The following is a 27,571-nucleotide window of genomic DNA, read 5'->3' as shown; positions in this document are numbered from 1 at the left end:
TCGCTCAAATTAACTTTTGTAGCAAACATTCGCTAGATTCTTTTGTTAAAAGGTACTTAGAAAAAGATGTTCATTACAATTTTCTCTCACAAAGTAAAAAATATCCAATCTATTATCCTAAAATTGTTTAAATGGACTAAAAATTAAAAGTTTTAAATAAGGTATTATCGTAAAACTTTTAAAGGCATCAAGTATATAGAATTTTCTAATTATATTTGCTTTTATGTTTGAATATTTTCACGTTATAAATTAACACCTTTTGAAGGTATTTTAATTAAGTTTTCTTCATCAAAACATAACAGAGTAAAATACTTATTCAGATTACAAACATTATTATGTCTAGAGACATATCAAAGAGCTTGTACTAATTACCTACATTTTAATAAACTGAAGATACTAAATATATTTTCTCAATTATCGCGCTTTAACGTATTGAAACATCTACACCCTTCCCAGAAATTTAACTTGAGCTTAACACCTTCGTCAATTTTAACCATTCAACTTGGGGAATATTCTTTTTCTCAAAACATTCAGTCGTGTATTAAATTTGATTTAATCCTCTCTGGCACTCAATTTAAATGCAATTTCTATTAAACGAATAAAATACTTATTTGAAGTTAGAACGAACTACTAGTAATGTAAAAATAAGTTTTTAAATATTTTAAACCTTCTGTATCATATAATTGAAATAATTTAAACACCTACATCTAAAACTATACAGGTTGTTAATTTGTTTATTACTCGCGGCAAGAAATATGGCAACCTCGGCTCGCTCGTCGAGAGACGACGCGACGGGACGAGTCGACAGCGTAGCTTAGTACTCATTTGGAATGTAGGCAGTGTTGCCATTCTGTTCCCCAATAAAGTAACCGTCCAGTTAACAATCTGTATGTAGTGATGAGCAAGACATGTCTGGTCTTGCGGTTTTGGTCTCGTTCTTGCATTTTTGCAAGACCAAGACCAAGACCTGCAAAACCAAGACCAATACCGACAGTCTTAGGCAAGACTTACGTTAAGACCAAGTCCAGGCAACAAGACTCTTTTGCATTTTTCTATGCATTTTTTTAATTACTCGCATATTACCAATTTTAGAACTAGCAATTTTTTTATAAATATATTTGTCTCAAAATATTAACTATAAAAAGAGGTTTCCTCTTGTAAAGATGATCCGGGGACATACTGTACATACAGAAATTTTGATCAAAATTTTTTTCTTTATTTAAAGTTTTATTAGATTAATTACTTTAAGTTACATGAGAAACTATTTTTAAGATTTTCTATGTAGAAATGACTTTTAGTAGAAATGTATACAAAAGTGCAAGACCTACAAGAGTCTTGCAGCAAGACCAAGGACAAGACCGGGCCCTGTAAGACCAAGACCAAGGTAAGTCTTGTTTTTGCATTTGCTCTATATCACTCATCACTAACTATATGAGAGGTGGCATATTTAATTTTGATATTCTCAATTTCAGAAATATCCTTTAGCTGCTTGAAAGTATAACAACTATAACAGTTAACTTTTAAACTATTCTGGGTAAAAAAAATTTGGTTTTGAGCTCGGTTTTGAGTGTAAGTTTACAACTAAAAAATACGATAAATATCTCCCAATAACCATATCACCCAATTGAGCTCTGAAGCGCCAGAGTTTAAAAGGTAAATATCAAATTTCAGTGTAGTTTCTACTGGTTGCTACCATGTATAATTTTCATTCATTTTCATTTCACCAATTAAAAAAGTCTGTCAGTTATACAAAGCAATTAGTTTTAATTTTAAAATTTTCCAAACAAAGTTATTTTATATTCTAAAGTTTTTTCTAAAGATGTACTTCTTGAAAAAGTTATGCGACACCCAACAGGTCAACTTTCAGTTAGGAATTGGCTCGAGCCTGGTAAAACTACTGAATATTAAAGCTATTCCGGAAATCCTTTAGTTGCTTCAAAGCACAAGGGTAAATTTCACTATCCGGAATTTTTAACATTACGTTCTAAGCTAGCCACAAATCCTAGCCACTGTCGATACAAATAAGGGTAAAGTTAATTTCCTGTATCCTGTTGATAAAAGTCACATTCTTAAATATTAAGGAATTAAAGATATTTTTTATTAATTTCCAAATGCAATCCAATGTCTTTCCAATCCAATGTCTTTAAAAGTAGTAAAAAAGGAGAATAAAATATCAAAAAATACCGCTCAACCTAAATTATCTAACAAAAATTATCCATCCTCTACTAGTACAGACCTATCTGACACTATAAAATGACATGACAGTAAGGCACAGGCAAAAAAATGAGCTAAGACGTTCGAAAACGTTTTTGTTAAAGCTTCTACCGGACAAAGAGAAGTAAAAGAAAGCTTATTCCTACTAAAGGATGTCTGTTATAATCTTTTTGGCAGGATCGATCTGTTATTTCAATCAGGAAAGTAAAAGGTTGTCTGAAAAATACTGCTAAATAGCCTGCCAAAATTATTTCCTAAAAAGTGAAAAAGAAAGTCAGACTGCTTACTAAGTTTTTTGACAAAATCAGTTGGCTATATCATTGTAAAATTCTAAATATTAGGTTGGAATTGTTCTGTTATATGACAAAAACGCTATATCTATTTCCAAATAAAAAATAATTTGATGAACAACTTTGGTGAAAGCCATTTTTCTTCTAGCCTAAAGTATAGTAACTTAAAACTTTTAAAATCATATAAATTAGATAGTTTTTCTCAAACAATTTTTGCCTTGGTTGGAAGTTTGCAAATTCGCACTTCTGAGCTATAATCAATTATAAGTTTAGTTTTTCTCCAACCTTTATATGTTGTATATCTCCAACCTTTATATGTAAATTTACCTATATAGTAGCAAATATTTATTTAAGCATAAACTCGATCTAATGTTCAGTATCCATTAATGAACTGTAGATATCTAATGTAGGTAAATTATCACACTCCAACCTATTGGCACATCAATATTTCATGCGGAAATTCAGCATAAGCTAACACCTTCCTAACTTCTCACCAATGGTATTATTGTTCACAGTATTTTTAAATATTTACTCATGCATCAAATTTACGAGGAAAAAGCAGATTTCCGTCGAATAGTGGTTGGTATTGAACGAATAAAATATAATTTTCACAAGTCGGAAAACTGGTGGTCCCAAAGTACTTTACAAGCGAGAGAACTTTGACTTTGAGTTTTAAGTATCTTAGTTTTTAAAACTTTTCCAATATTGCTTGTCGAGCAACTTTTCCTTATCTGAATAATTAGGAAATAAATAAATAATTTCCGGAAAAAGTTTTGAATTTAAAGTTTTGTAATTGCAAGTTTTCTTCTTGCGGTGAAAGGCTCAATTTTAATTTCTTTGCACCGACAAGAAAAAATTATATAATTGCGAAGTGATTGATGTGCGTGTTTTTTTTTGTCAGGTATTATTTTATAAGTTTAAAAGTGACAAGGTGTGCGTTATAAAAAAACGCGTTTTTACCTGAGTTAAATAACGTAAGAGAAGCAACCCATGTGTAGAACATTTCCCGCCACATTTTTCTGGCACCACAACCAATGAAAAATCACTGTTTCACAATTTTTTATCAATCACAGTTTTAGATTTTTATTAATGCGTGTTGTCTGCGCGAAAAGTTGCTGATTTAGCAAAAATATTTTTTTCAGTTAATAATGAAAAGAGTTAATATTTATGAAGCCAGTCATGTTTCCGTGAAAATCGTACGTTTTCCAGACGGGAAAATAAATGTCGTCTGATTTTTAGGTTACGACACGGGATCGCGTGTTCGTAAGCTCGGCGCTCCTCGAATTCCAGATTTGAGTGAAAATGCGGACGACGCGAGTTGCCTCGTGTGACTGAAGGCGTCGGCAGCGAATAACAGCGTCTCGATTTCGACGCTCTCCACAATCCAGGCGTCGCTCGCTCCCTCTAGCGCCCTAACCCTTAAGTCACATTATCCGTCCCTACATATCGACCTTCATTCCCAACTCCTGACCATTCCCAACATTTTTATCTTCATTACTTAATCTTTTATCCATACACACGTACTAGCTTATTGCCTAATAATTAGCATTCACCATTTCGCAAAGTCAATAAAAGCGACATATCGGGAGCTACATCGCCGTTGGAAACATAGGAAGTCCCATGCAAATTTGGAACTGTCCAGATATTGGCTCCTCTATTAATTTTACAGCTTAGTCGTAAATAGGTTTTTAAAGGTCTGCGTATACTGAATACACATGCCAAATTTGAACAATTTTGGACAAGCTGATTTTAAGTAATTTACGAAAAACTGCATCTATTTTTTAATTAAAACTGAACGTAAGGTGGCACTACAAAACCAGGCAAATTTCAAAATATCTGAAGGTGTGATTCCCTAGCGACGTCTGGCGTCCGCCGGTCGCCGCGCCGTGCACTGGTTCGTTTCTCTATAAAGTGATACATTACTTTTCATTGATATAAATACAAGTTTTAGCCACGTACGTTCACAAAAACGAACCAGTGTGTGGCGAGACGCGGACGCCAGATGTGGCTAGGAAATCACACCTTTAGGTGGTCTAAGATTCTATCATCTAGTTAATGAAGACAGTTCAATATTTTCATACGATTTCCTATTTTTCCAACGACAACGCATAACCCAGTATATAAGTTAAATCAAAAACACACATAAAAACTCCTCGTATAAACTTCTTTAAAAAGTGAAGTCTAAAGCCAAGTGCAACTAAAACTGAAACATCGTGCCTCCTTAAAGCTGAAAAAAACTATGAAATAACTCTTCGCTCTCTCCTGGACCATGTTTACTCAGCGGCTGAATATTATACACCTCTATAGCCCAACAAAAAGACTGGTAGATATACAACTAAACAACTCCTAAATAACAATCAGTGGCACCATGAAAACTACACTCACCTTCTGGCTACATATTCTCTCTAATATACCACCAGTTCATCTACTTCGATCAAGGGCTTTCTGTAGGGACTTTGGCATCGGACAATCGGCATCTCCAAATCCACGAGCATATTGGTCAACTTGGACGGAAAGAAATCAACCTACTCACACTGCTGCTTTTCTCACTACCAACAGGTTTCACTTATTGAGCACACATGAAAGCAAGATTAGCTAGATAAAGTGCCTATAGACATCTATAACATGCTCCGCATAAGCGAGACAATTCCTAAGCGGATTTTTTGCCAAAGTTTTTTTCTAAGAACAGAGAAAATCTCCAAACCTGGTATATATCTAAAGAAACATCAAATAAAAAATGTCTATACCTATGTGGCAAATTCATCTCTAATTAACGCCAGCAGTGTTTACAAAAAATAACTATTTTATTTTGTAGATTTTCTTGCAGTGGCGAAATACCCATAATGATTTCTTTTTTATACTAAAAACTAGCGTGTACCCGTTCGCGTCGAATTAATCATTTGTAATGGTAATGATAAAGCAAAGCAAAAATTTTCATTAACATACAAGCTGGATAAAATTTTCTCACATTTATGTCAGCATGAAAAAAAAAAATATGGCGATATTATTATATAACTTGGTAATATTTGAGGGGTAGTTTCATCTCGTTGGAATTTGACTTTCGAAAAATCCGTTTGCCAAAAATAAGCTTTTTACGTCAAGCAGTTTAAGTAGAATCTTGATTAAGAAACTACCAAACTTTTTGGAAAATCATACAGGGTATGATTTTTTAAAAAATTTCAAAATATGTAAAAAAACAAATAAATTATGTTTTTTTCCCGAAAGACTAACCGTTTTTTAAATAACAAATATTGTAATATTTGAGGGGCGTTTTCACCCTCTTAGAATTTGAGATTCGAGAAACCTCTCCTTACCGAACCTCTACACCCCACAGTCAATCCGTTTGCCAAAAATCAGCTTTAAACGTCAAGCAGTTTAAGCAGCAGAATCGTGATTACTCAATGGTCATATTTTATGAAACACCCTGTATAAATTTATAAAAAATCTTAAAATATGTAAAACAACAAAATAAAATATACGTGTTTAAGAGTTTTTCCGAAAAACTCACCGGTTTTTAAATAAAAAATATTTTAATATTTGAGGGATAGTTTCACCCCATTAGAATTCGAGTTTCGAAAAATCCTTTCTTATCGAACCTCTACACCCTAAAGTCCATCTGTTTTCCAAAAATCAGCTTTTTACGTCAAGCGCTTTCAGCAGGATCGTGATTAATCAATGACCAGATTTTTCAAAACACCCTGTATACATTTTTAAAAAATCTTAAAATATGTAAAAAAACAAAATAAAATATACGTGTTTTAGCGTTTTTTAGGAAACTTGACCGTTTTATAAAATAAAAAATATTGTAATATTTGAGGGGTGGTTTCACCCTCTTGGAACTGGAATTTCGAAAAATCCTTTCTTATCGAACCTCTACACCCTAGGATCAACCTGTATGCCAAAATTGAGCTTCTTACGTTGAGTGGTTTGAGCAGGATCGTGATTAATCAGTATGTCAGTCACTTAAGGATTTTATATATTGGTATAGATTACACTAGTTTACATGGTTTTCATACTCCAGCTGAAAGTTGTTATTTTATTATTTATTTAGGTAGAATTATCCAGAAAAAAAATAATAGAAAATTCTGTCACATCTGGTTTAAGAAATATTTAGTTACTTAAATGAACTATTTTTGCTTAACTGAAAATACTTTTCCCTTCTTTTTATAGCTATTTGAATCAGTTTCTCTTATAATGGACCAACAGTAATCCCTTAACATGTTTTCATCCCAAAATGTCGTTCTTCAAAAACCTTTAAATCTTGGTGGAAACGTTCCCCTTGTTCGTCACTCATACTTCCTAAGTTGTCAGGGAAAAAACTCAAATGCGAGTGCAAAAAATGAATCTTTAATGACATGTTTACTCCCATCTGTTAAAAATTTTCCAATAAATCGGTAACAATTTCTTTGTAATTTTCACTTTTTTTATTTCCCAAAAAAATTCTTTCACAACCATTTTGAATGACTTCCAAGCATATTTTTCATTGACAGATAAAAAGCTTTCAAACTGAGAATCTTTTATAATTTTACGGATTTGTGGGCCAACAAATATATCCCAATATCTTCGTAAACAATCAATTTCATGATTACTAGGTTCTTTCCATAAGTGACCCAAATGGAAGGTGTACATTTTGTCCTGATGACCACTGGAGTAAGACTAAGAATCTACAGCTTTCGCAAAACACATGAGGCACCCACTTTTTACCTTGGTTTGCAACAGGAAATCCAAAATAATGAAGATATGCAAATTTGAACGAATCTAACAATGTCTGTGCTGTCTACAATACAATGTAGATGTGCAATCTACAATGTGAATGGTCTTCTCTTCTTTGATAATATATATTTTCGACAAACATAACAAAAACGATCAGAACTTTGTTTACATATTCTACTCGACATTTTAAATCAAGCCGAAACAAGATAATTCTTATCGTTTGAAGCAAACGAATAACACTAAACTGTCCTCACCACGTCAGGCATTCGAAAAAAAAAACATTTGACTCCAGCGAGAAATTGTGACGTGATAGAATATTTTTTCTAACACTTTTAGGTTTAAGGAAGGTAGACTAACATATTTATGTGCATTTATTTCGGGGTATATAAAAAAAGTTAAACTTTGTAAATTAGTGTTATCATGTGGAGACGAGTAGATAAAGACACATGAAAATTCACTGGAATTGACTTGTGCCGTTCCTTTACACAACATCAACTTTTGTTCAACTATGCCTGCCCAAAGTTGGTTTTAAAATACTTAATATTCCATTGCTTTATATGTGCGAGATTAATGCCTAATAATTGAGACCGATCAAGCGGTGAATTAAATAAATTGAGTTTCTATTAGCAGGATAGAGAATTGCACTTTAAATAAAACATTAGATAATCCAAATTAATCGCAAATTTCCGCAATGACTTCAAAAGTCCGAAATTTAATCACCATCTGTATAATTAAATTATAGAGGGTGGGTGAGATCTATTACTTATTGGGTCTTTTGCCGTACCCACTAAATTCTTTTACGGTCTTTCTTGGTTATTCCAAGCTTATTTCGTTCCATTGATGGTTGTGTTACCTGCAGTTTCCTTATAATATATGTTTTAAGTGTTCAGATTTCGCATGCATAGGTCGCGACTTAATGTTTTCCTCTCTAGATAAAGTGGATATTCTAGATTTGAATGTGATTGAGTTGCTTCCATAAGTACTTCAACTTAATTCTCCTGTTGATTTTTGGTAGTAGAGATCCCGGGATGTGTATTAGTTGTCCTAAGTGTGTATATTCTTCTACTATTTCCAGTGTTGTGTTATTTATTAGAATGTTTTTTCTGTCTACTAGTCCGATGTGCATTACTCTAGTTTTTGCTAATTCTATTTTGAGGCCTACTTTATTGCTGGCTATATTTAGTTCGTTAATTTGTGCTTGTAGTTGTTCAGGACTATTGGCAATTAGAATTATCTCATCAGTGAATCTTAGTTGGTTAGATATTCTCCATCTATTTTTAACCCTTCGTTATTGGTACAGACCAGTTGACGGAAGATTTTTTCTAGTGTAGCTCTAAACAGCTTTGGCGATATAAATCGCGCCTCCCTGTCGTAATCCTTTGGCTTGTTTGTATATATTGGTGAGAGTTTCTATATAAGACCTGTCAATACCTTGTTTCGCTAGAGCTTCTATTATTGCCTTAGGATATGTCGAATCAAAAGCCTTCTCAAAATCTATAAAGGCTAGGATAGCGGAAGTTAGTTTTCTTTTGTTCGGCTAATAGTTTCTCTTGGTGTATGTATGTGATCAATCATGCGCTTCTTGGAGCCGCTTCTAAAGCCTGCTAGTTCTGGTGGCTGTGCAGCGTCTAACGCGTTTTATATCCTGTCGTTTATTATTTTTGTGAATATTTTTTTTTATTACAAATTGTATAGCTTAGGGTATTTAGTTTTAGTATCTAGTTGATAACGGGAAATAATATAACTAAACGAGGCGCAAATGTATGTTATAAAATAATGAAAATGTTAGGAAATAACTTGGATGATTTACTACAAATATTTATCAGATTGTTGTTTTATGTTGATGATTATTCTTTTGTTCATATACATGTTACACGTGCCAGATTAATATCTATTAGAATAGATCAGTACTTAGTGAATTACCGATTTTTTTTAAATAAAATATAGTTCGCCCACATTTAATCACGAAAATTCCACACTGCTTCGTAAATATTCTATGAGAGCGCAGTTTATTCATTCGGGATTAATTCAGCTCGACAACAAAATGTTTCAGTACCTCTCAATTTTATTTCCTAGGCCCTATATAACTCTCTCCTACTCTCTAAGCTCCTCTCAACATGCATACCTTACGTCCTAATATCTGATTAATTGATTATCAAATAACCTGGCCCTATTGGTTAAATCAAATTTGCAGCTTCAAGAATGTACGCATCGCTGTTAAAGTACGTCAAAGTTCATCATTGTGTATAAAGAGGCCAGACCTACTGGTTGTACAAGTGAAAGTTTCTGTAAAATTTTCCAAACAGAATTTGGACGACTTGTTCTGATAAATTATTAAATTTTTAACAGATATACTCAAGAAAATTTAAATAAAAAGCATATTTGACGAAAAATAGTTAATAAAAATTATCCACTAATCGTCATTTTATTAAGTTCTAAAACTACTTTAAAATAAAACTAAACCTGGTTGAAATCCTAACGATAATTACTACAACACAAGTGATGTTTTGCAAAAAAGAAATTGCACGAGATTTCATTTTAGATAACGCCAGTGTTTGACTGCAAATGCCAGTTTAAAGAATAGAGCATAACTCCCAGTTGAAACAAATTACCCTACAATGACAAGTAATTATGAAAAGAAAAAAATATTTTGAATACAAACTACAGCGCTAAAATAGTATTTTGCCGCGCCCGACTCACATGTAAATCACATTACCAATAATTTAAAAAATACGCTACAGGGAAATGCTTATTTTTATTTGATGCCGCGTATTTGCTCGTCGATATTGATAAATCTAACGCTAATGAAAAACAGGAGCAAAAATTGTAATTTTCAATCTAACAGTCAAACGAAAAATATGCAAAGATTAAATTACCTTCGTTTGCTCTATATTAATATCCTGAATTTGGGAATAATACAGGAATGCGCTGGTAGCTAAAGGTTTTTTATTATTTATTTAATTTCAAACTAAAGTTCTTCGCCTAAGCTATACAATTAACAAAAATGGCACTGGCAGTGTAGCAAAAAAGGGTTTTGATCATACAAACTTTCTGTAATGTGTATATTTGTTTACATTTCAGGATATACACGTTACAATTATATGTCTGAAGATTTTATTTCTGTGATTATTTTTTTCTCTTGCCTTTAATCTACGTTTTTTGTTGCTACGTATGATTACTTCTACGTTCTTTTTTCAAAGGTTTTTACTATCGAAAATTAGACATTGTTTTCAGTTGCATGTTAAATGGATATAAGAAGCTTAATTTTTAATTACCCCAAACTCTGTGAGGAATATTTCCAGAGCATTTATCTAGTAGACCAAGTTCTGTTTATTTTTTTTTCCTAGCCATGTACGACGCGTCATGTACGAAAGCCATGTCTCTTACAAGGACAATCCAAAATTTAAAAATCTACATTGGCATAAACATTTCGAGTTGAGTGACAAAAAGACAAACCAAAACAAACCAAAAAAAAAAGGAGAGAAAAGAAAAACAAACAACAAGAAAATAGGTAATTATGTACACCACAGTATCACAGTTGGATTAGAGTATCACAGGTGAGTATAAAAGTTGGTGGTATACAGGGTGACAATTTGAAAACGAACAGTATTTAATATTACCTCTACCGATGATAGTATGAAAATTTGACGAAATACGTCAATTTACATATCAAGGGGGACAATTTTTGAGGCATTTCTTGTCATGTTACTTTCAACCCTTTGACCCCCAGGGTACCTCCCTAAAATTTTAAATGGCAACCCCTATTTCTTTTACCATTTTTGTGTTCCTTATAAAATTCTCAAAATAAATAATGCAGTTTATGTAGAATTCTATAAGAAACACAAAAATGAGGGGTTGCTATTTAAAATTTTAGGGGTAGGTGCCCTGGGGGTCAAGGGGTTGAAAGTAACACGACAATAAATGCCTCAAAAATTGTCCCCCTTGATATGTAAATTGACGTGTTTCGCCAAATTTTCATACGATCATCGGTAGAGGCAATATTAAATACTGTTCGTTTTTAAAATGGTCACCCTGTATATTAATATCTATCATAAAGTTCAAAATATTTTTAATTTTTTCTTCTTCAAATATTCATGAATTTCACCACGTATATGGAATCTACTTCTTTCTACCGTATATTGAGGACATTCACATATAATGTGAGTTACTGTCAACTCAACATCACAGACTATGATCATTTGGAGGCATTTCTCTTTTAAGTATATATGCATGAGTCACCGCAGTATGCCCAATACGAAGACGATGCACTCTGGATTCATCCCCTCGTCCTAGTGCAAGACGTAAGTAAAGATGGGGTTGACGGATCCTGTTTTATTGCGCGAAGCTTTGAAGGTTTATCTGCCCACTTATCCTTCCATTCCCTTTCTTTAGTAGAACTTTAAAATCATATTTATTAATATAAGGGAAATCAATCGTATCTCTTCTAGAAAAATGAATGATTTAAACGAATAATTATTATTGAAATATTCTGGTATTACAGACAAATCTAAGACTTCAGTATCAAAACACAATAATAGCTAGAATAATTATTATCTGAACTTGCAACAAAAAGAAGTGTAATGCAGTTCTGGCATTTATTTTTACTTTCTAATTTGAAATATGTATTGATGTACATGTTGTGCAAAATTGCATGTGGGACTAAAGATGGGGTCACATCAGAGATTTTTTTCTATTCTTTAGTAATATGTTCTTTTTTGAAGGTCATATCTCTATTTTACATACAAATGTTCACAATAAAACTTTATTTATGGTTCAAGGCAAAGGGTGAAATTTGATGTTATCCCAAGAATAGGCTTCTTCTGAATATATATTTCTATTATTAATAAATCTAAAATTTGACGTATTGGTAGAATTCTTTTTCTTTTTTATTCATTGTCGATAATCATAAAAGTGTCAGAAAATCTGACGGTATATACATAGAAATAGGTATTTTTGTCCCTTATTGATAATATACAGGGGAGTCTTAAATAAGTGCAAATATTTTTAGGACTGGTAGATCTCGATAATAGAAACATATTTTCTCTTTATCATTTTTCAGATAAGTCCAAAATAACCGAGTTTTTTAAGTTTGATAATTAAAAAAAATTGATTTTTTTTGAAAAAATTTTGAGCCACCCGATTTTTTCTGTATTTGCATCCCTTTTAGTGTCATGGAGTAAAGCCGTAACTATGGTAATATCAGAGATTAAGAAATTATACCGTGGGAAAATTTGCGGTGAACAGGCAGTTCTAAAAAGTTTTCGAAAAATATACAGGGAAATTTAAAAGTAAATGCACGATTTTCAACATCTTTTTTTGCGAAAAAAAACCTCATAGACGTGTTCCTGGGGTCGGAATATACCACCCCTGAAAATATTTGCACTTATTTAAGACTCACCCTGTATATATCTACATATATTGTATGATCGAATTTTAAGTCGTGCTTTCCTATGTCTTTGCCGGTATATACAGGAACAGCAAGAAGAACATGAAAATAAGGACCACCCTCCCAGCATGGTTACAACCATTTGTAAATATTTCCTATCAAAATAAAACGTAAGCTTAGATTCTTTTGTTCAGCGTATGTTGAACGATTATTCGAATTGAACATAATTTAGATAAGTATGTTCAATCCTATTGGAGATTCCTTGGAATATAAATGTATTTGCACTTGGAAAAATGTCCAGTTATAAAAATCAATTGCATTGTTAGTATTTATAGGTAAGCAAAAATTTGTTGACAGCTTTATGTTCTATTTGTTTCAAATCATATTGATATTGTAGTTTTAGAAGTAATCTTCTGAAATAAGTGACTAGTTATCTATAATAAAATGAAATGTGATATTAAGTTAATACTGATTACTTTTCTAAAAAAGGAATTTAAAAAATGTTCAGTTGATGATTCTGTTGTCTGTGCTGTTGTGTTGATTTAAGCTGCCTTCTTATTTTCCGTTTTAATTTATACTATGAAAAGAAAATATAATAGAAAACAGTGCATTTTATACAGAGCGAGTCTTAAATAAATGCAAATATTTTCAGGGATGGTAACTCGATAAAAGAAAAATATTTCTTTTTGCCGTTTTTCAAATAAGTTCAATATAACGGAGATATTTTACCATAAAAATGAAAAAAAATTGATTTTTCCCTTAAATTTGTAGAACCACTGCATCTTTTCTGGTTTTTCTTTCTTGTAAATTTAATATACTACCTATGTTGCGAAATTATGAAGATATTATGTCTTAAATAGAAATTAAAAAAATTTCCAAATTTTTTTTTTCAAAAAATGCCAAATTTTTAATGTTTTTTTCGCGAAAAAACTTCATAGGCGTGTTACTGGGGTCGAAATATGCTACCCCTAAAAGTATCTGCACTTATTTAAGACTCACCCTATATAACATCGCTATTTTAAAAATAAGAAAATGTTGGAACCCTCTAAATCTAATATTAAGAAGAAAAATTTAAGCAGTTCGGTTGGATAGGTTTCTTTTGCTAATATAAAAAAACGGATTAGCCAGCAAGAAAGTAAAAACTATGTCTCTCATAAAGATTTCTCTAAAGCTCAACCATAGACTGAGGGAACACCTTTTACATTTCCTTCTTAAATCTCTCTGGAAAATGCAGCCCAAATGTGCCACAGATGTAATCAGAGATAACATTACCGAAGAATTCTCACATGCTATTTCCCACCTTTTTATATCTTTATTTTAGAAAATTTACTCGATCTATACAAAGTACACAAACTTTAAACTTTGTTATATGACTAAGATCTATATTGCATATCTACCTATATGTAAAAAATATCCTAAATATTTTAATATCAGGCGTCGTTAGATTTTCTATTTCAAACCACAAAGAAATATTAGATCTTACATCTTCCTCTCTATTTATTTCTTACTGAAGTGTTAAAGTTCCGTCAAATATCGATATTGTTCGCAGAAAATATAACGATACCAAATAAAAAAGAGAAATAAGAAAAAAAAAGTCGACATGAATTCAAAAAGGTCTAACTCATTTTTTCTTTGTTCATTTAAGGTGCCCCTCGAACATTTTTTTAGACTGTTTAAGGTAAAAAAGGATCTCCCTTCATATCTCGTGTAGTGACAGGCATTATAATATTAAAGAAGTCAAAAAAGAGAATATCAAATGTGATATACGTCCAGATGAAATATTTTTAACAAAAATGTTGAAAAATGTAAATAATAAAAATATCAGTAGATAATAATAGAACAGAAAACATCTGGAATGTCAGACTAAAGAGAGGGATAGCCTTTTTAAAAGAAATTTTATGAATAATTAAAATTAAATTTTGCTCAATACCCACACCAGCACCGCTAAACTAAAAGATATAATTCCCTCTTGCGTCTTAATGAGAATCTTTAACTGAAAATAGGGAAAGGTTGTGTCAAGTTTCTCAGTATTCAAACCTTTAGCAACCTACATTATAATTTATATCCGGAGTTAAGAACAACACCAGCCAATTTAGAGGCAGACCACTGGCAATTACAACGATTCCATTGTTCGTTTTACACACAAGTTATTCTAGAAATGTAAGGCTCCGCTGTATAGTAAGACTTCTGCGCCAATTAATTGAAGACCTTGCTAGGCGGTATCATTTGCATAGCAACGATTAGGATACCCTCAAATCCAAATGAAACAATGCTCGGGTCTAAGCCTATCCCAATACATTAACACACTATACGAATATACTATTGCGACCTTTACCCCAGCTCTATCTTTATTTAATCCTCACGAACGGCTCCACATATACATAGGGTCGACGTAATATACTGAGTAATCAGTTTTATATTCTATAGTTTTATATATTATTATTTCCATAGTAATCCTATTTTAGATTAGATATAAATTTTGAGATGGCTATCGCCCTGCTCAACAATGACCTTTTCAGATCTAATATGGTCCTTTTCTGATCTGTAAGTCACATTTTCCAGTCCTATATCTTTTTCAAAAAGTCTACTATCTTGGAGGCTGAACTTTTTTCTTCAGATAGAAAAAATCTGCTCCTGGCTTCGTTCGTCAAGCCCATCATCTATAGATGCCTGTTGAGCTTATACAGACTTGTTAGTAGACCCACTACAGCTTTGGCAGTCTTTCTGTCTGCGCTTGTCAGGTCTGCTTTAAATTTTAGCGATTGTTCTACTACGAACTTTTTCGCTTGTCTCTGCCTTGGGGAATTTTTCCATCATTCTAAAGATTTGCTTCACTACGACCTTTTCAAACCCCTTGTGATCTCTAGGTTACATTCTCCATTCCTTAGATCTTTTGTCAGAAAGTCTAGTAACTTGAAAACTGAACTTTCCATATAGCTCTATGTCAATGACTTATCACTTCCTAATACAAAGAATCGCACATTTACCAGGCTGTGACAAAATCCCATCATCTTTAGATGCCTAACAAGCTGATAATGACCTCTTTAGTAGATCCACCATAGCGTTTTCACAGTCTTTCTGTCTGTGCTTATCAGATCTGCTGTAAATTTTAGGGAATGTTCTACTATAAACTGTTTCGCCTATCTGCTCTGGCAAATTATCCACCATTTTAGAGATATATTTACCTTTACATATCTCTTATTATGCCTTTTGTGTACTTTTCTCAATCCTTCTTGGTAGACCACCATAGTTGCCATTGATATCCATTATCTAGTAGGCCTCGTTGCAATTTTTTAAACTTTTTCCAGGTAGTTTTTTTGAGTTCAAATGTCCATATTAATATTTTTTGTAGATTCGAGTTGATAGTATTAATATGCGTGGAATAATCAAATAAGTGAAGTCTTTATCTATACCGGAAAATGTATAAATTAAATTATAAGGGTTACGTGATCTAATTTTATTAACCTATATAATGCCAATAAATATAAAACTATCATAAAAATTAGTGAATCAGACCTACTGTCTAACTACATTTATTTTATCAAATTAAAGAAAAATATGCACTTAAATAATATGGTAATTATGTGTCATTATCATCCTCATCATCATTTTCAGCTTATTCAGCCAGTTTCATTTATGGTGTAGCCTTCCTCACATATTTAGATATTCTCTTTATAGTTGGGCCCACTATTGTCTATTTTTGGCTATGCAGGTCCAAGTTATCCCTGCTAATTTCGTAATATCATGTAATATCATATCCCATCTCAGGTTTGGTCTTCCTCTAGGTCTCTGTATTTATCGTGGGTACCAAGCTGTAATTCTTGTGGTCCATCTGTTGTCCGTCCTTCTTGCCAGGTGTACTGCCAATTCTCACTTGATGGATTTGATTCTGTTAATGACATCTATGACCTGGGTCTTTTGTCGTATCCAATATCCAAAAATATAGATATGTTCTGTATCTATTTTATATTATTATTTATATATTTTTCCTTTTTTGTCTCATGTTTATCAGTTTTATTACGTATGAAAAAGAACTAAAACCATATAGTAAAAAAAGCTAGAGTTCAAATAGTTCATTTTAGCTTTTATAATATTTTGGAAAAATGAGTTGATTTTTTTAATAGGTAATCTTATTTTCAATTTGCTTGCCAAAGAGGCTACAGAAATCTTCTGTCTATTTAAAAATCATTATAAGTTTTTTTATATTTTTTCAAAATTTACTTCAATAATACCGTATGATCGAATATAAACGGCGGCGTCAGCGATGGCTATGAAATGAAGATCGCTGTCATTTTATATGTAAATTTATATGGGAAATGTCATCGATTGTCATTTCATAGCCATCGCTGACGCCGTTTTTATTCGATCATACGGTACTTTAATAGTAAAAATTATCTTTTAATATCACATTTCATTAAATCCTTTTGACATTATATACTAACTATTCCTTATTTCTAGAGGTCTTTATTTTCACAGAGAAATTATTTATTAAGTTAAATTATTGACAGAGTCTTCTATATTGTTAAATCTACTGAGGTTTTTATTAACGAATATTTTATTGTTAAAGAACTTTAAAAGAATTATTATATAAACTTATTACCAAATAATAAATAGATGTAAATAATTCTGCTTTAAAAAGTTAAAATTTAAGCTAAATTAGTTATTAATCTGTTATCCAGATATAGCTTGCTCTTCATCACAATCACAAAAGTATCTTACTTATAATTTCTATATTTTCAGGTTACAAACATGCTTTGTAGCGACTACACAGGTAAATAACGAATTACATTAGTATTGAATAAATTATTATACATTTATGTTTAATCTCCTGTTTGCCAAAACTCCCTTTTTTAATTTTAAAAATATGCCTAATATATTCCAAACAAAGAACAAAGCTGCACTCAAAAATATCATGAAGGACTTTTTTCCATGAAATATAAATATATTTTCAGTTATTTATTAGTGCTGATATAGGCCGTAAAATAAAATCCATCAACTACAATGGCAAACGAGAATATATTTTTGTATTTATACGTATAAATCAGTCCTTTCAACTTGTTTGTGAATTTATTTTCGGACTATAACAAAACGGTCATTATTTTTAAAGCAAATATTTTTTTTTAGATTTTATACCAAAAAATCCCGAGGATCACTGGTCCGTTATAAGGTAAGTTTTTACTTTTTTATTAATTAGGTGGCTTTAAAACACAATTTAATTATTTTTTTAACTAATCATGTTTTTTATGTTGCGTAATAATCTAATATACTAAATTATAGGTGGGCTCGAAAGACAAATTTAATTTATGAGATTTTTTACATTTTCTCGCAATTTTACCATTTTAAGTATACCTAACGTGACCATACGTCCCGTTTTGAACGGGACCGTCCCTTTTTTCGACCGTCTGTCCCGGTGTCCCCGAAAGACGCTTCGGGACGCCAAATTGTCCCGTTTTTCAAGAAAATACTAAAAATCCAACAAACCAACAAATATTGATTGGTGCAGACCATCCGTGTCTGAAAGATATATGTGCAAGGTATCTTTGGTTGCCTAACTATAACAAGTTTTGGGTTGGTAATAGACGTTAGTAATGTTTCATATTATTATGTTGGTTATTTACTGTCGGAATATTTCTTCTTTGATAACCGCGTAATATTTGTAATCGTGACGCAACTAACGTTTAAAAAGTTATTAGACTTAATAAATAGTATTTAATCATGCCGAAACGTAAGTGCACTTTTAATGACAATTTAAAAGCAAAATATCCGTTTATTAAGCAAACAAATACTCCGTCAAATGTCAGATGCGAAAAGTGTCGTACAGAATTCAGTGTTTCCCATAGCGGTGCTGGTGATATTGAACATCATTTAAAATCTGAAAAACACAAAAATGCCGATCGCGCAGCTGCTTCAAGTTCTTCAATGTTAAATTTTTTTAAGAAGTCGAGTGTGCCAACTTCAAAGGACTTGGATATCGCTGCGGCAGAGGGCGTCTGGGCTTATCACACGATACAAGAAAACCATAGTTTCCGCTCCAATGATTGTGCGTCAAAATTAATCCAATCATGTTTCGATCAGAAATTTAGATGCGCGCGTACTAAAACAGAAGCTATTGTTGTAAATATTTTGGCGCAAACTGCGATTAAAGAACTGAAAGATGATCTTGGTAAGTCCAATTGCATTTCAATTTCAACCGACGCTTCAAATCATGGTAGCAAGAAAATATACCCTGTTCTAGTGCGCTTTTTTCAACCTTACGAAGGTGTGCAAGTAAAAATTTTGGACCTACAAAACCAACCGGGTGAAACTTCTGATATCATTGTCAGTTATTTAGTCCAAGTGTTAAGAGATAATAATTTGTCTGCTAAAGTCGTAGCGTTTTGTGGAGACAATGCCAACGTCAATTTTGGAGGGGCAGCAAGGCGAGGTACTAATAACGTGTTAGTGAAATTACAATCATCTCTGGATAAAGCAATAATAGGTATTGGATGCGGAGCTCATATAATCCACAATGCAATAAAATCCGCTGCAGATGGCTTACCCATAGATTACGAATGCATTATTGTAAAGATATATTCGTTTTTTTATATTTACACAGTCCGAGTTGAAGCTCTAAAGGAGTTTTGTACCGAAAGTGAAACAGAATATCAAAAAATGCTGGGCTACAGTAAAACCAGGTGGCTTGCGCTTATGCCTGCCATTGAAAGGGTATTAAAGATGTACCAGTCATTAAAGAACTACTTTTTGAGCATTGAAAAATGTCCTCAAATATTAAAAACCTTTTTTGAGAACCCAGCATCGGAATTGTGGCTTTATTTCTTACATGGTCAGTCGGCAAGCTTTCATCAAGCTGTTTTAAAAATTGAGGGTCAGACTTTATCGGCAATTGAAGCTGCGAAAGAAATAAACCTATTGAAAGACAATTTGGCTCAGAAACAGGCTAGTCAGTTTCTTCCATTTACAGTCCGTAGTTTGATGGTGAAATTGAAAGCTAGTGGCACATATATTGACGAAGTCTTTGTAAAAAGTACGGCCACAGAATTTTACAAAACTAGTCGTGAATATTTGGAACAGTGGACTTGGTTTACTAAAGAGTTGGATATATTTAATTGGGCGGATTTAAATAAAGTACCTGCATGGGAAGAAGTTCAAGGAGCATTGGATACGTTGATTGAAAAGGGATATCTTGATTCTGATAAGGACACAGAAGTGTTTGACGAATTTTCTCTAATTTCTAAATACGTCACGTCACAAAAAGTAACCGAATGGAATAATGGAAATATTTCGATGGAAAGTCGTTGGGTAGAAGTGTTTAAGCACTTTCAGTCGAACCAGCTTAAACATGAACAGTTTTCTATTCTAATAGAATATATTTTGTGTCTGCCTGGCACAAATGCAGCAGTAGAAAGAGTATTTTCTTTAATGAACAAATTGTGGACAGCTGAAAAAACTCAGTTACAGGTTTCCGTCCTCAAGGCGATGTTGGTAACTAAAGTGAATATAAAAAAGACATGCCAAGAATTCTATTCCTATTTAAAATCAAAACCGAACATATTAAGAGAAATTTGTTCATCTGACAATATAAAATTGATAATTAAGAATTTATGTTCAATAAATAACCAACGTTTTTAATGTATCTTTAACGCTGTTAGTAAAGCTTATTGAAAAATATGTGCTTTTTTTTTCTAATAATATGGTGAATGGATAAAAAAACCGATGTCCCGTTTTCAGTTTAAAAAAATATGGTCACGTTAAGTATACCTGAATTGTTAAATCAAGATCAAAATGCAATTAAATAAAGGCCCATCCCTGAATGCATATATTTCTAACCAACTTTCAATCTCTACTTGTTTTCTTTATTTATTCACTGGCATTTTCATTTGGCTTACTTAAGAAAATTATCCAAATTTATTCGCATATTATGTTTATTGATTTTATCACTTTTTTAAGCAATCTTTAATAAAGATTATTTATTAATACATTGTGTGTTAAAGAGAGATAAAAAATCCAAGCAAGAGAAAGCTGTCTTTGTTATTCTTCTATGGGTTGTCTAGTACTATTTTTTTCTTTAAGTTGTATAGCATAGAAAACAATTGAAAGTATGAACAGAAAATTATAAATTATTAGTCTACTAAAAGACTAATTTTCTGAATTTAATTAGTTCATTTTAAGGATTTATAGGTATTACCGATTTATACGTTCATTTTAAAAATTTAAAGCAATTTTTTATTTTTCCATATTAGAGTCATTTTATTTTTTATGTTGCCAGAACTGTCATGGAAAAAAATGTCTGTTTTCATTCCGGGATCGGTTGGTAATATGGAGGGCTTAAAAGCTTTTAGCCCCCATAGTTGGCAATATGAAAACGGACGCCATATTTTGTTTGTGATTTGTCAAAAATACATAGGTTAAAAATTAAGATATCGAAGGTATAAATAAAAAGTAAAAATAAAAAGCACATATCCGTGTAAGTAATCTTTGTGTAAATACACTTATGGATTCCTTGTAGGACTGAATAGTTTGTAAAATCTACTGCGCATAAGCTCCAAATTCTAGCGCATATATTTTATATTAGTCCCCGCATTTGATGTGCACCACCTATAAAATGTGCTCCACCTATAAAAGTGATTAGTATCTAATTGAATCTGTTTTCATTTTAGAATACCGTCACAAATTGCAACCCAGACAACTCGTCCTAATTAACACATAACTGGGTAAGTAAAATGGATTTTAGAATTCCTTAAACGATTTTTTAAAAGCTCAAAAAGTGTTAAGGGGAAGAGAAATAAAATAAATATAATGACTTCAAATAAAATATGCAATATTTTTGTATCAGCATATTCCGCAGATAAAAATAAGTAAAAAAATTGTATAAATGTATGTCCTAAAATGCTTAGTTTCGGAGATAAAGGGTGTACAAATTTCATATTATTTATTTCTAAATAAATTTATGAAGTAAGGTCAATATTTGGATGAAAATTGGTGTCTGGAAGTTTTTTGATATGAGAAATTTGATTTTTATGTTAATGTGACTCTTAATAAAGACTCTTAACTGTAGAGGGCGCCACCTACATATTTTTTAACTCGTCTGAAGAGTAAGAACTTCGTCCGTACCGGTATAAAACTAGGGAGTAAAAAAATATAAATTTACGATATAAAATTACGATTATAAATCGCTACGAGTAATGGTTCTCGAGATATTTGGAATCGAAATTATCAATACCTATATATCATCATTGACATAAATTCATATGTTAACCAGATGTTAACTAAATAGTTATTAGACTGAAATCATAAATTTGAATGTTTTTGTGACAAAAGTTCAACAGACTCTGTTTTTTGATGGTTATCATCATTTTTTTCTCAGAAACATTTATGATTAATTAAAAAAAACAAAAATTTTCCAAATTTATTACTTCAGTCAAATAACTATCTACCCAACGTGTTTATTTTTTGTCAACAATGACATGGTGTATTGACTATTTCCATTTCAAATATCTTGAGAACGGTTGCTCATAGTGATTTTTACCAAGAGACATTTTTGACGTAAAAAATCATGGAAATGTATATTTTTTCACTCAGTAGTTTTATACAGGTACGGACGAAAATTTATTACTCTTCAAAACAGTTAAAACATATGTATGTGGAGGGCCCCCTACAAGTAGGAGTCATATTGACATGAAAATCAAATTTTTCATATTAAAAAACTCCCAGACACCAATTCTCATCCAAATATTGACGTTACTTCAGAAATTATTTGAAAAAAATCGAAATAAAAATGAAACTTCTACACCCTGTATCTCTGAAACTAAGCATTTTAGAACATACATTTACACGAACTTTTTTACTTATTTTTATATGCAGAATATGTTGCCCTAGTTTCCAGAATACAGTTCGGACCATCCTTGTATAGATATTACTATGAAAACAAACTATCTATAGATATTTTATTAAATGTAATTTTCCTTATTATTTGTAATTTGTTTGCAGAGAATGAACGGCCGCGATCCCACTCCACCCCCTCCACCTTTACCTTTGCCAAACCACCCTCCAAATCGGGACGGGACCCCAGACAGGGGCCAAAGGGACATGGGCGCTGGGGACTCGGGTCCGCACGTTCCCAGGGCCAGCGGTGACAGTCCCAGCACTGTGAACGATCGCGAGGACAACGGGAGGGAGCCCCCTCGCTTCATGGGCGGCAGAGGCAGAAGGAGGAGATCTAGGAGGTCAGCTGATAGGGGATTTCGTCGAGCTGATGTGAACGTAGATCAGAGCGATGATCTAAACCGGGATCCCCCCCAGGCGGGACCTTCCAATTCGAAGCCATCCCAGTCGCGTCCAGGAGGGTCTCGTGGCTAGTTCATTCGTTTTTTTTTTCATTTTATCGCTAGTTTTTGCATTGCATTTATTAATATTAAACGTAAAACATCCGACCTAACGAAATATGTTAAAGATAACTTCAGTTCATTTTTAGTTTTTGTTTTGTAATAATTTTTCTTAAAGTAGAGGGTCATGTGGTGTAAAAATGAGACATTTTTTTTATAAACTAAAAGTGTAAAACAATTATATTAAATTAAAAATGAAGAAAAATATGTAGTTAATAAGTGATATTAAAATATTAATAGTGTCACCTTAAAAAGAGGAACAAAAAATACAAATATACCCATTAACGAACTTAATATTTCTCAAAATTATTGAAAGAAGAACATCTCCGCAGTCTAGTCAAGTCCCGTCCTGGAAATTTGATGGTGGTAATTTTAAAACATTATTTAGAGTAACTACAGTTTCCATTAGTCTCCGTAGCTGACTAAAGTTAGTGAAAGTTCCAGCATTTATTAAATCTTTCTATATACCTGTTTGGTGTCTTCAATTTTTTTTTGTTAATTTTGAGTTGTGACTATAATTTAGTAAGTTCTCAGTAGTTTTATTTGAATGTGTCATTTTTTACACCACTCGATCCTACCGTTCAATAAATTAAAAAAAACGTAACCGTAGGCATTGAAACATTTTAACAATAATTATTACAAAGTAAAAATAACAAAGAGTGTTATTTTTTCTTTGTAATAATTATTAAAGTGTCATTTGATGAATTAGAAACATATAACCGTAGGCATCGAAATTATGTTTCAGTTCAAACCTTACTAATGACTTATTGAAAATTACAAAAATTTACCACAGAACACCTAAACACTTATTACAAATAAAATTTTGGGTAGCAGTTACCATAAAAATCTAACTCTTAATTAAAAAAATAATTCATGAAAACTTTGTCATCAAACGCTATAAAATATACTTTGTCATGAAATTTGTATAAATTTTCACATGTTTGTATAATATATTGTTTTTTTTTAAGTATTTTAGAAAATAGGGAAATATTTTTAAAGAAAATTCAGGGCAATAATTTGCAATATTTGTCTATTTTTCAGGGAATGATTTTTTATTATTTCTATGCTTACCTTAACGTTGTTTTCAGACCGTTTATTTACACGTACTATATAGTTTTTTAAGTTAATAGTATTTAAAACAAAGCTTATTTATTTTTAAGATTACACAAAGACCGATCATTCCATTATAATTTTATGAAAATTATTAATAAGAGTTGATATTAATAAGTAATCTCATTTTCATTTAGATAATATAAACTTAAATAATTACGAATAATTAACAGAGTTTCTTTAATAAAGTTAGGAAAGCATGGTAGCTATATAGTGTCTTATTTATGACAACTCCCCATACTATAAAAATATACCAACACAAAATTTTTAGTTATTATAAGGATGTTTAAAATACTGTGATAATTTAAAAAAAGTATTAATTATTTAATTAAATGCTGGATAATAAAATATATACAAAAAATCTTCAGTTATTTACCTAGTAATAATTTATTGAATTGTATTATACTCTGCCTGCGAAATTTGAAGTGCATTCTGCATTTATCAAATAGTAGTGAAGAGATGCTTTCTCTGGTCCCCCCCCCCCCATATAATGGTAGTCAATAGTATATCTCTTTTTGTCAAACTGAATTCCTAATTGATTTCATAAGTCTTCAGTTCCTTGTATCCTAAAAAAAGATTAATAAGGCATTACCGATACCAATCATGTCTTTTACTGTCCATGTACGTCACCTTGAATAAGAGATTTAACTTTCTAGATCAAGAGCTTCTGAAATATGAGCAAGATATACTTTCTCTGCTAAAGCGTCCGCCTTTAATATTTTTATTTTTCTTATCTTTCCTGCACTACTTCCTTAGTAGACAAGCATAATGTGTTTGTTGTAATTGACAATTGAAACAGACATTTGTTTTGGAATATACTACCTATTTAATCCTGAAAGGTAACTATATAAATGTAAAGTTGGTGTTATTTCTATAAGTTTGGTGTTATGTAAGTATAAAATGTGAAGTTGGTGTTGCTTTGTGGTGAGGTGGTGAGTTGGTCTTCAATGGTTTTCCAGAATGACTACATTAGAGCCTATTGTGGCTCAAAAAGAAGAAATGAAGCTTAGAGAAATAAAAGAGTTGATCAAGAATGATCAGTTGAAAAGGAAAAAGAAAGCGTGAATCTCACCTAAGACAAGTTGAAACAAAGTGAGCATCCAGCTAGAGCACCTCGAGCTTGCCCTGAGGGGTAAATAGAGTTCTCACCATAATTAAGCAATAATGGCCTGGCAGCTGTATTGTAATAACCTTAGCCAAGATTCCAACAGGACCTATAAAATAAAAAAAAATCTATAAAGATAATTTTGGGCCTCTCTAAATACATTTGAAATTACAATGATTCAGTTATAAAAACTGGAGACTTGAGGATCAGTTAGGGCTAAGAAAAAATGAGTTCAATATTTGTTAAATGCCGCAATTTAGCAGATAAATATACATATACATGTTCATACTGTTATACCTACTTATACCTTCAATTTTAGTTGACTGCCTTATTCTTTTTAATTATATACATATGTATTAATTTTGAAATAACAATAAACCAGGAGTTAAATTAGTTTAAAATTTTGTTTATTAATCTCCACATTATTATAAATTCGCGTTTAAGTTTTTGAATGAAAAAAAAAACACGTCAAATATTTATTTATTTATTTGTATTTAACTTATTTGAGAAAATCGAAATTTACATAGTGTGTGAATTCTTAATATACCTTTACGCATTCGACAATTATAAAAATTGATATCTAACTATACTTGTGAATACGTTTAAAAATTACGAAAGAAATTGCAATAATATTAATTATGAAAAATAAATCTAAGAAATAAGTTTAATCACTGGCATTTGATGGACCCGGTTTTGGCTCTTCTGGCTGTTCAGGCTCAGGCTCATCTCTGGGGGATGGAGGTGGCACAGGAGCTACAACAGGCATCCTGCCTCTTCTATCATATCCATTTCTGGAACAGAGTGGTTCCGGACGACCTGGCTGCCCTTGACGATCGGTCCTGGCATTGTCTCCACTGGCTTCTGGAACATGTGAACCGGAACTGTTAGCTTCAGCATCCCTTTCCCCTTCAGGTGGGGGTGTATGATCTCGATCGCCACGCTGGTCAACCCTCCTCATCTACAAACAAAAAAGTAACTGTAGGCTACAATTGAGGTTTTATCTTTGGTGTTACACCAGGCAAAATAATACTAGTTTAGTACAATAAACCAAAACATTACATCATTAGCAGATAAAGAAAAGTTTACACGAATTTATTTAAAAAAATAGGTGTTCTAAACTAGTGTTATTTTTTTAACTGGTAACTTACTTAAAACATTCACAATAAGAAGACATGTTAATACAATGAAATTATTCATTATCAAGATAAATTCCAAGTATTAGAAAGACAAATTTCATCTACCTCTATAATAAAGGAATAAGAATTTAATTGATGGCTTCCAAAATGGCCGACTACAAAGTATATTTTATACTTAATGCAGCCTACTGAAAATACATAAAATTCAACTAAATTCATTTAAAGTAGTCGGGTTTTAATTATAAAGTGTAAGTAAATAAATTCACTTTCAAAACTTTTACCGATTATCAATATAATAAATCTAAACTACCTACATCCTCAAAAAAGGAGACCATATTCTGTGACGGAATCTTAACTTATATTCGTATTAAGTAAATGATACGCAAAAGCGTAATTTGTTAACAACATGCGTAAGTTTAGAACCTTACAGCTCGTGTAATAAATAAATAAATGGACAGTTACCTCAGTTATTGATTAAGCAAGTGGTGATAAAACTTCAAAACTTGGACAGACAATCTGGAAAATTAATAAAGAAAAATGGCTGCCCTTTATACCTTCTTATTACCAACATAGATAGCCATTTTTAACAACTATGCATCAAATTCCCTAAGAAAAAAATAACTACGAGAACTCTAAAAGAACTCTGTTTTTCTTCTTGTTCTAGAAAATCAAACTCTCTTTATATAAAAAAAATGTTAGAATATGCTTACATAATACTAATAATAAAAATACAAAATATATTATCTTAATTTCTTTAACATTTTTAGCCGACCATACCAACAGGTATGGTAGGCTATTAAGATCGGCAAAACAAAGTTTTTTTAATTTCACTCAAAATGAGTTATTTGGGTGATAAATGACCTAAATACAAAATATTTTCATGGTGTCTGTCTGTCTGTCCGTCTGTCCGTCTGTCCGTCTGCCGTCTGTAACACGATAACTCAAAAACCGCTAAACCGATTTTAACCAAATTTGGGACAAAAATACTGTGGCATCCGAGAATCTGGCCATTAGTTTTTGGTGGGGGTGGGGGGTTGGTAAGGGGGTATGGGAGGGGGTTAAAAATTTTAAAAAATTGTAACTCCAAAATCAGAGTAGCTAGCGAAACGCGGTTTTCAATTTAAGATTAGGAATAATATTTGCAACAAAATTTGTAATAACATCAAAATCAGCCAAAGTCGCAGTTTTTAAGATAATTGATTATTAACGTATTTTAGTATGGGCTGCTATGCGTG

General features: G+C 31.9%; 2 protein-coding genes and 1 long non-coding RNA gene across 4 annotated transcripts in view; 1 reads left to right on the top strand and 2 right to left on the bottom strand.

Moving 5' to 3' along the window:
* The window catches only part of LOC115882155 (lachesin-like), a 450,816-nt gene extending 446,994 nt beyond the window's left edge, over nt 1–3,822 (bottom strand). For both annotated transcript variants that reach the window (XM_030900029.1, XM_030900030.1), the window contains exon 1: nt 3,465–3,822. In XM_030900029.1, the coding sequence (XP_030755889.1) occupies nt 3,465–3,519 (55 nt within the window). In that variant the 5' untranslated portion in view covers nt 3,520–3,822. The remainder of the gene's footprint in view (nt 1–3,464) is intronic.
* A 9,068-nt stretch (nt 3,823–12,890) lies between these two features.
* LOC115882402 lies at nt 12,891–24,130 on the top strand. The gene is made up of 5 exons (XR_004050187.1): nt 12,891–12,938; nt 17,344–17,374; nt 17,728–17,770; nt 21,261–21,314; nt 22,591–24,130. It is a non-coding gene; the product is annotated as an uncharacterized LOC115882402 (long non-coding RNA).
* A 1,582-nt stretch (nt 24,131–25,712) lies between these two features.
* On the bottom strand, nt 25,713–26,888 carry LOC115882485 (nucleolar protein 3-like). Its single transcript, XM_030900560.1, has 2 exons — nt 26,799–26,888; nt 25,713–26,158 (listed from the first exon to the last, which is right to left on the bottom strand). The coding sequence occupies exon 2, from the start codon at nt 26,156–26,158 to the stop codon at nt 25,865–25,867; it is 294 nt and encodes a 97-aa protein (XP_030756420.1). The 5' UTR covers nt 26,799–26,888; the 3' UTR covers nt 25,713–25,864.
* Between the last annotated feature and the right edge of the window lie 683 nt (nt 26,889–27,571).

This window comes from Sitophilus oryzae, unplaced genomic scaffold, assembly GCF_002938485.1.
Source record: "Sitophilus oryzae breed Bouriz unplaced genomic scaffold, Soryzae_2.0 scaffold_177_pilon_pilon, whole genome shotgun sequence".
Lineage (NCBI taxonomy): Eukaryota > Metazoa > Arthropoda > Insecta > Coleoptera > Curculionidae > Sitophilus > Sitophilus oryzae.
Note: the sequence above shows the minus strand (reverse complement) of the source record. Positions and strands in the feature narration are given on the sequence as shown.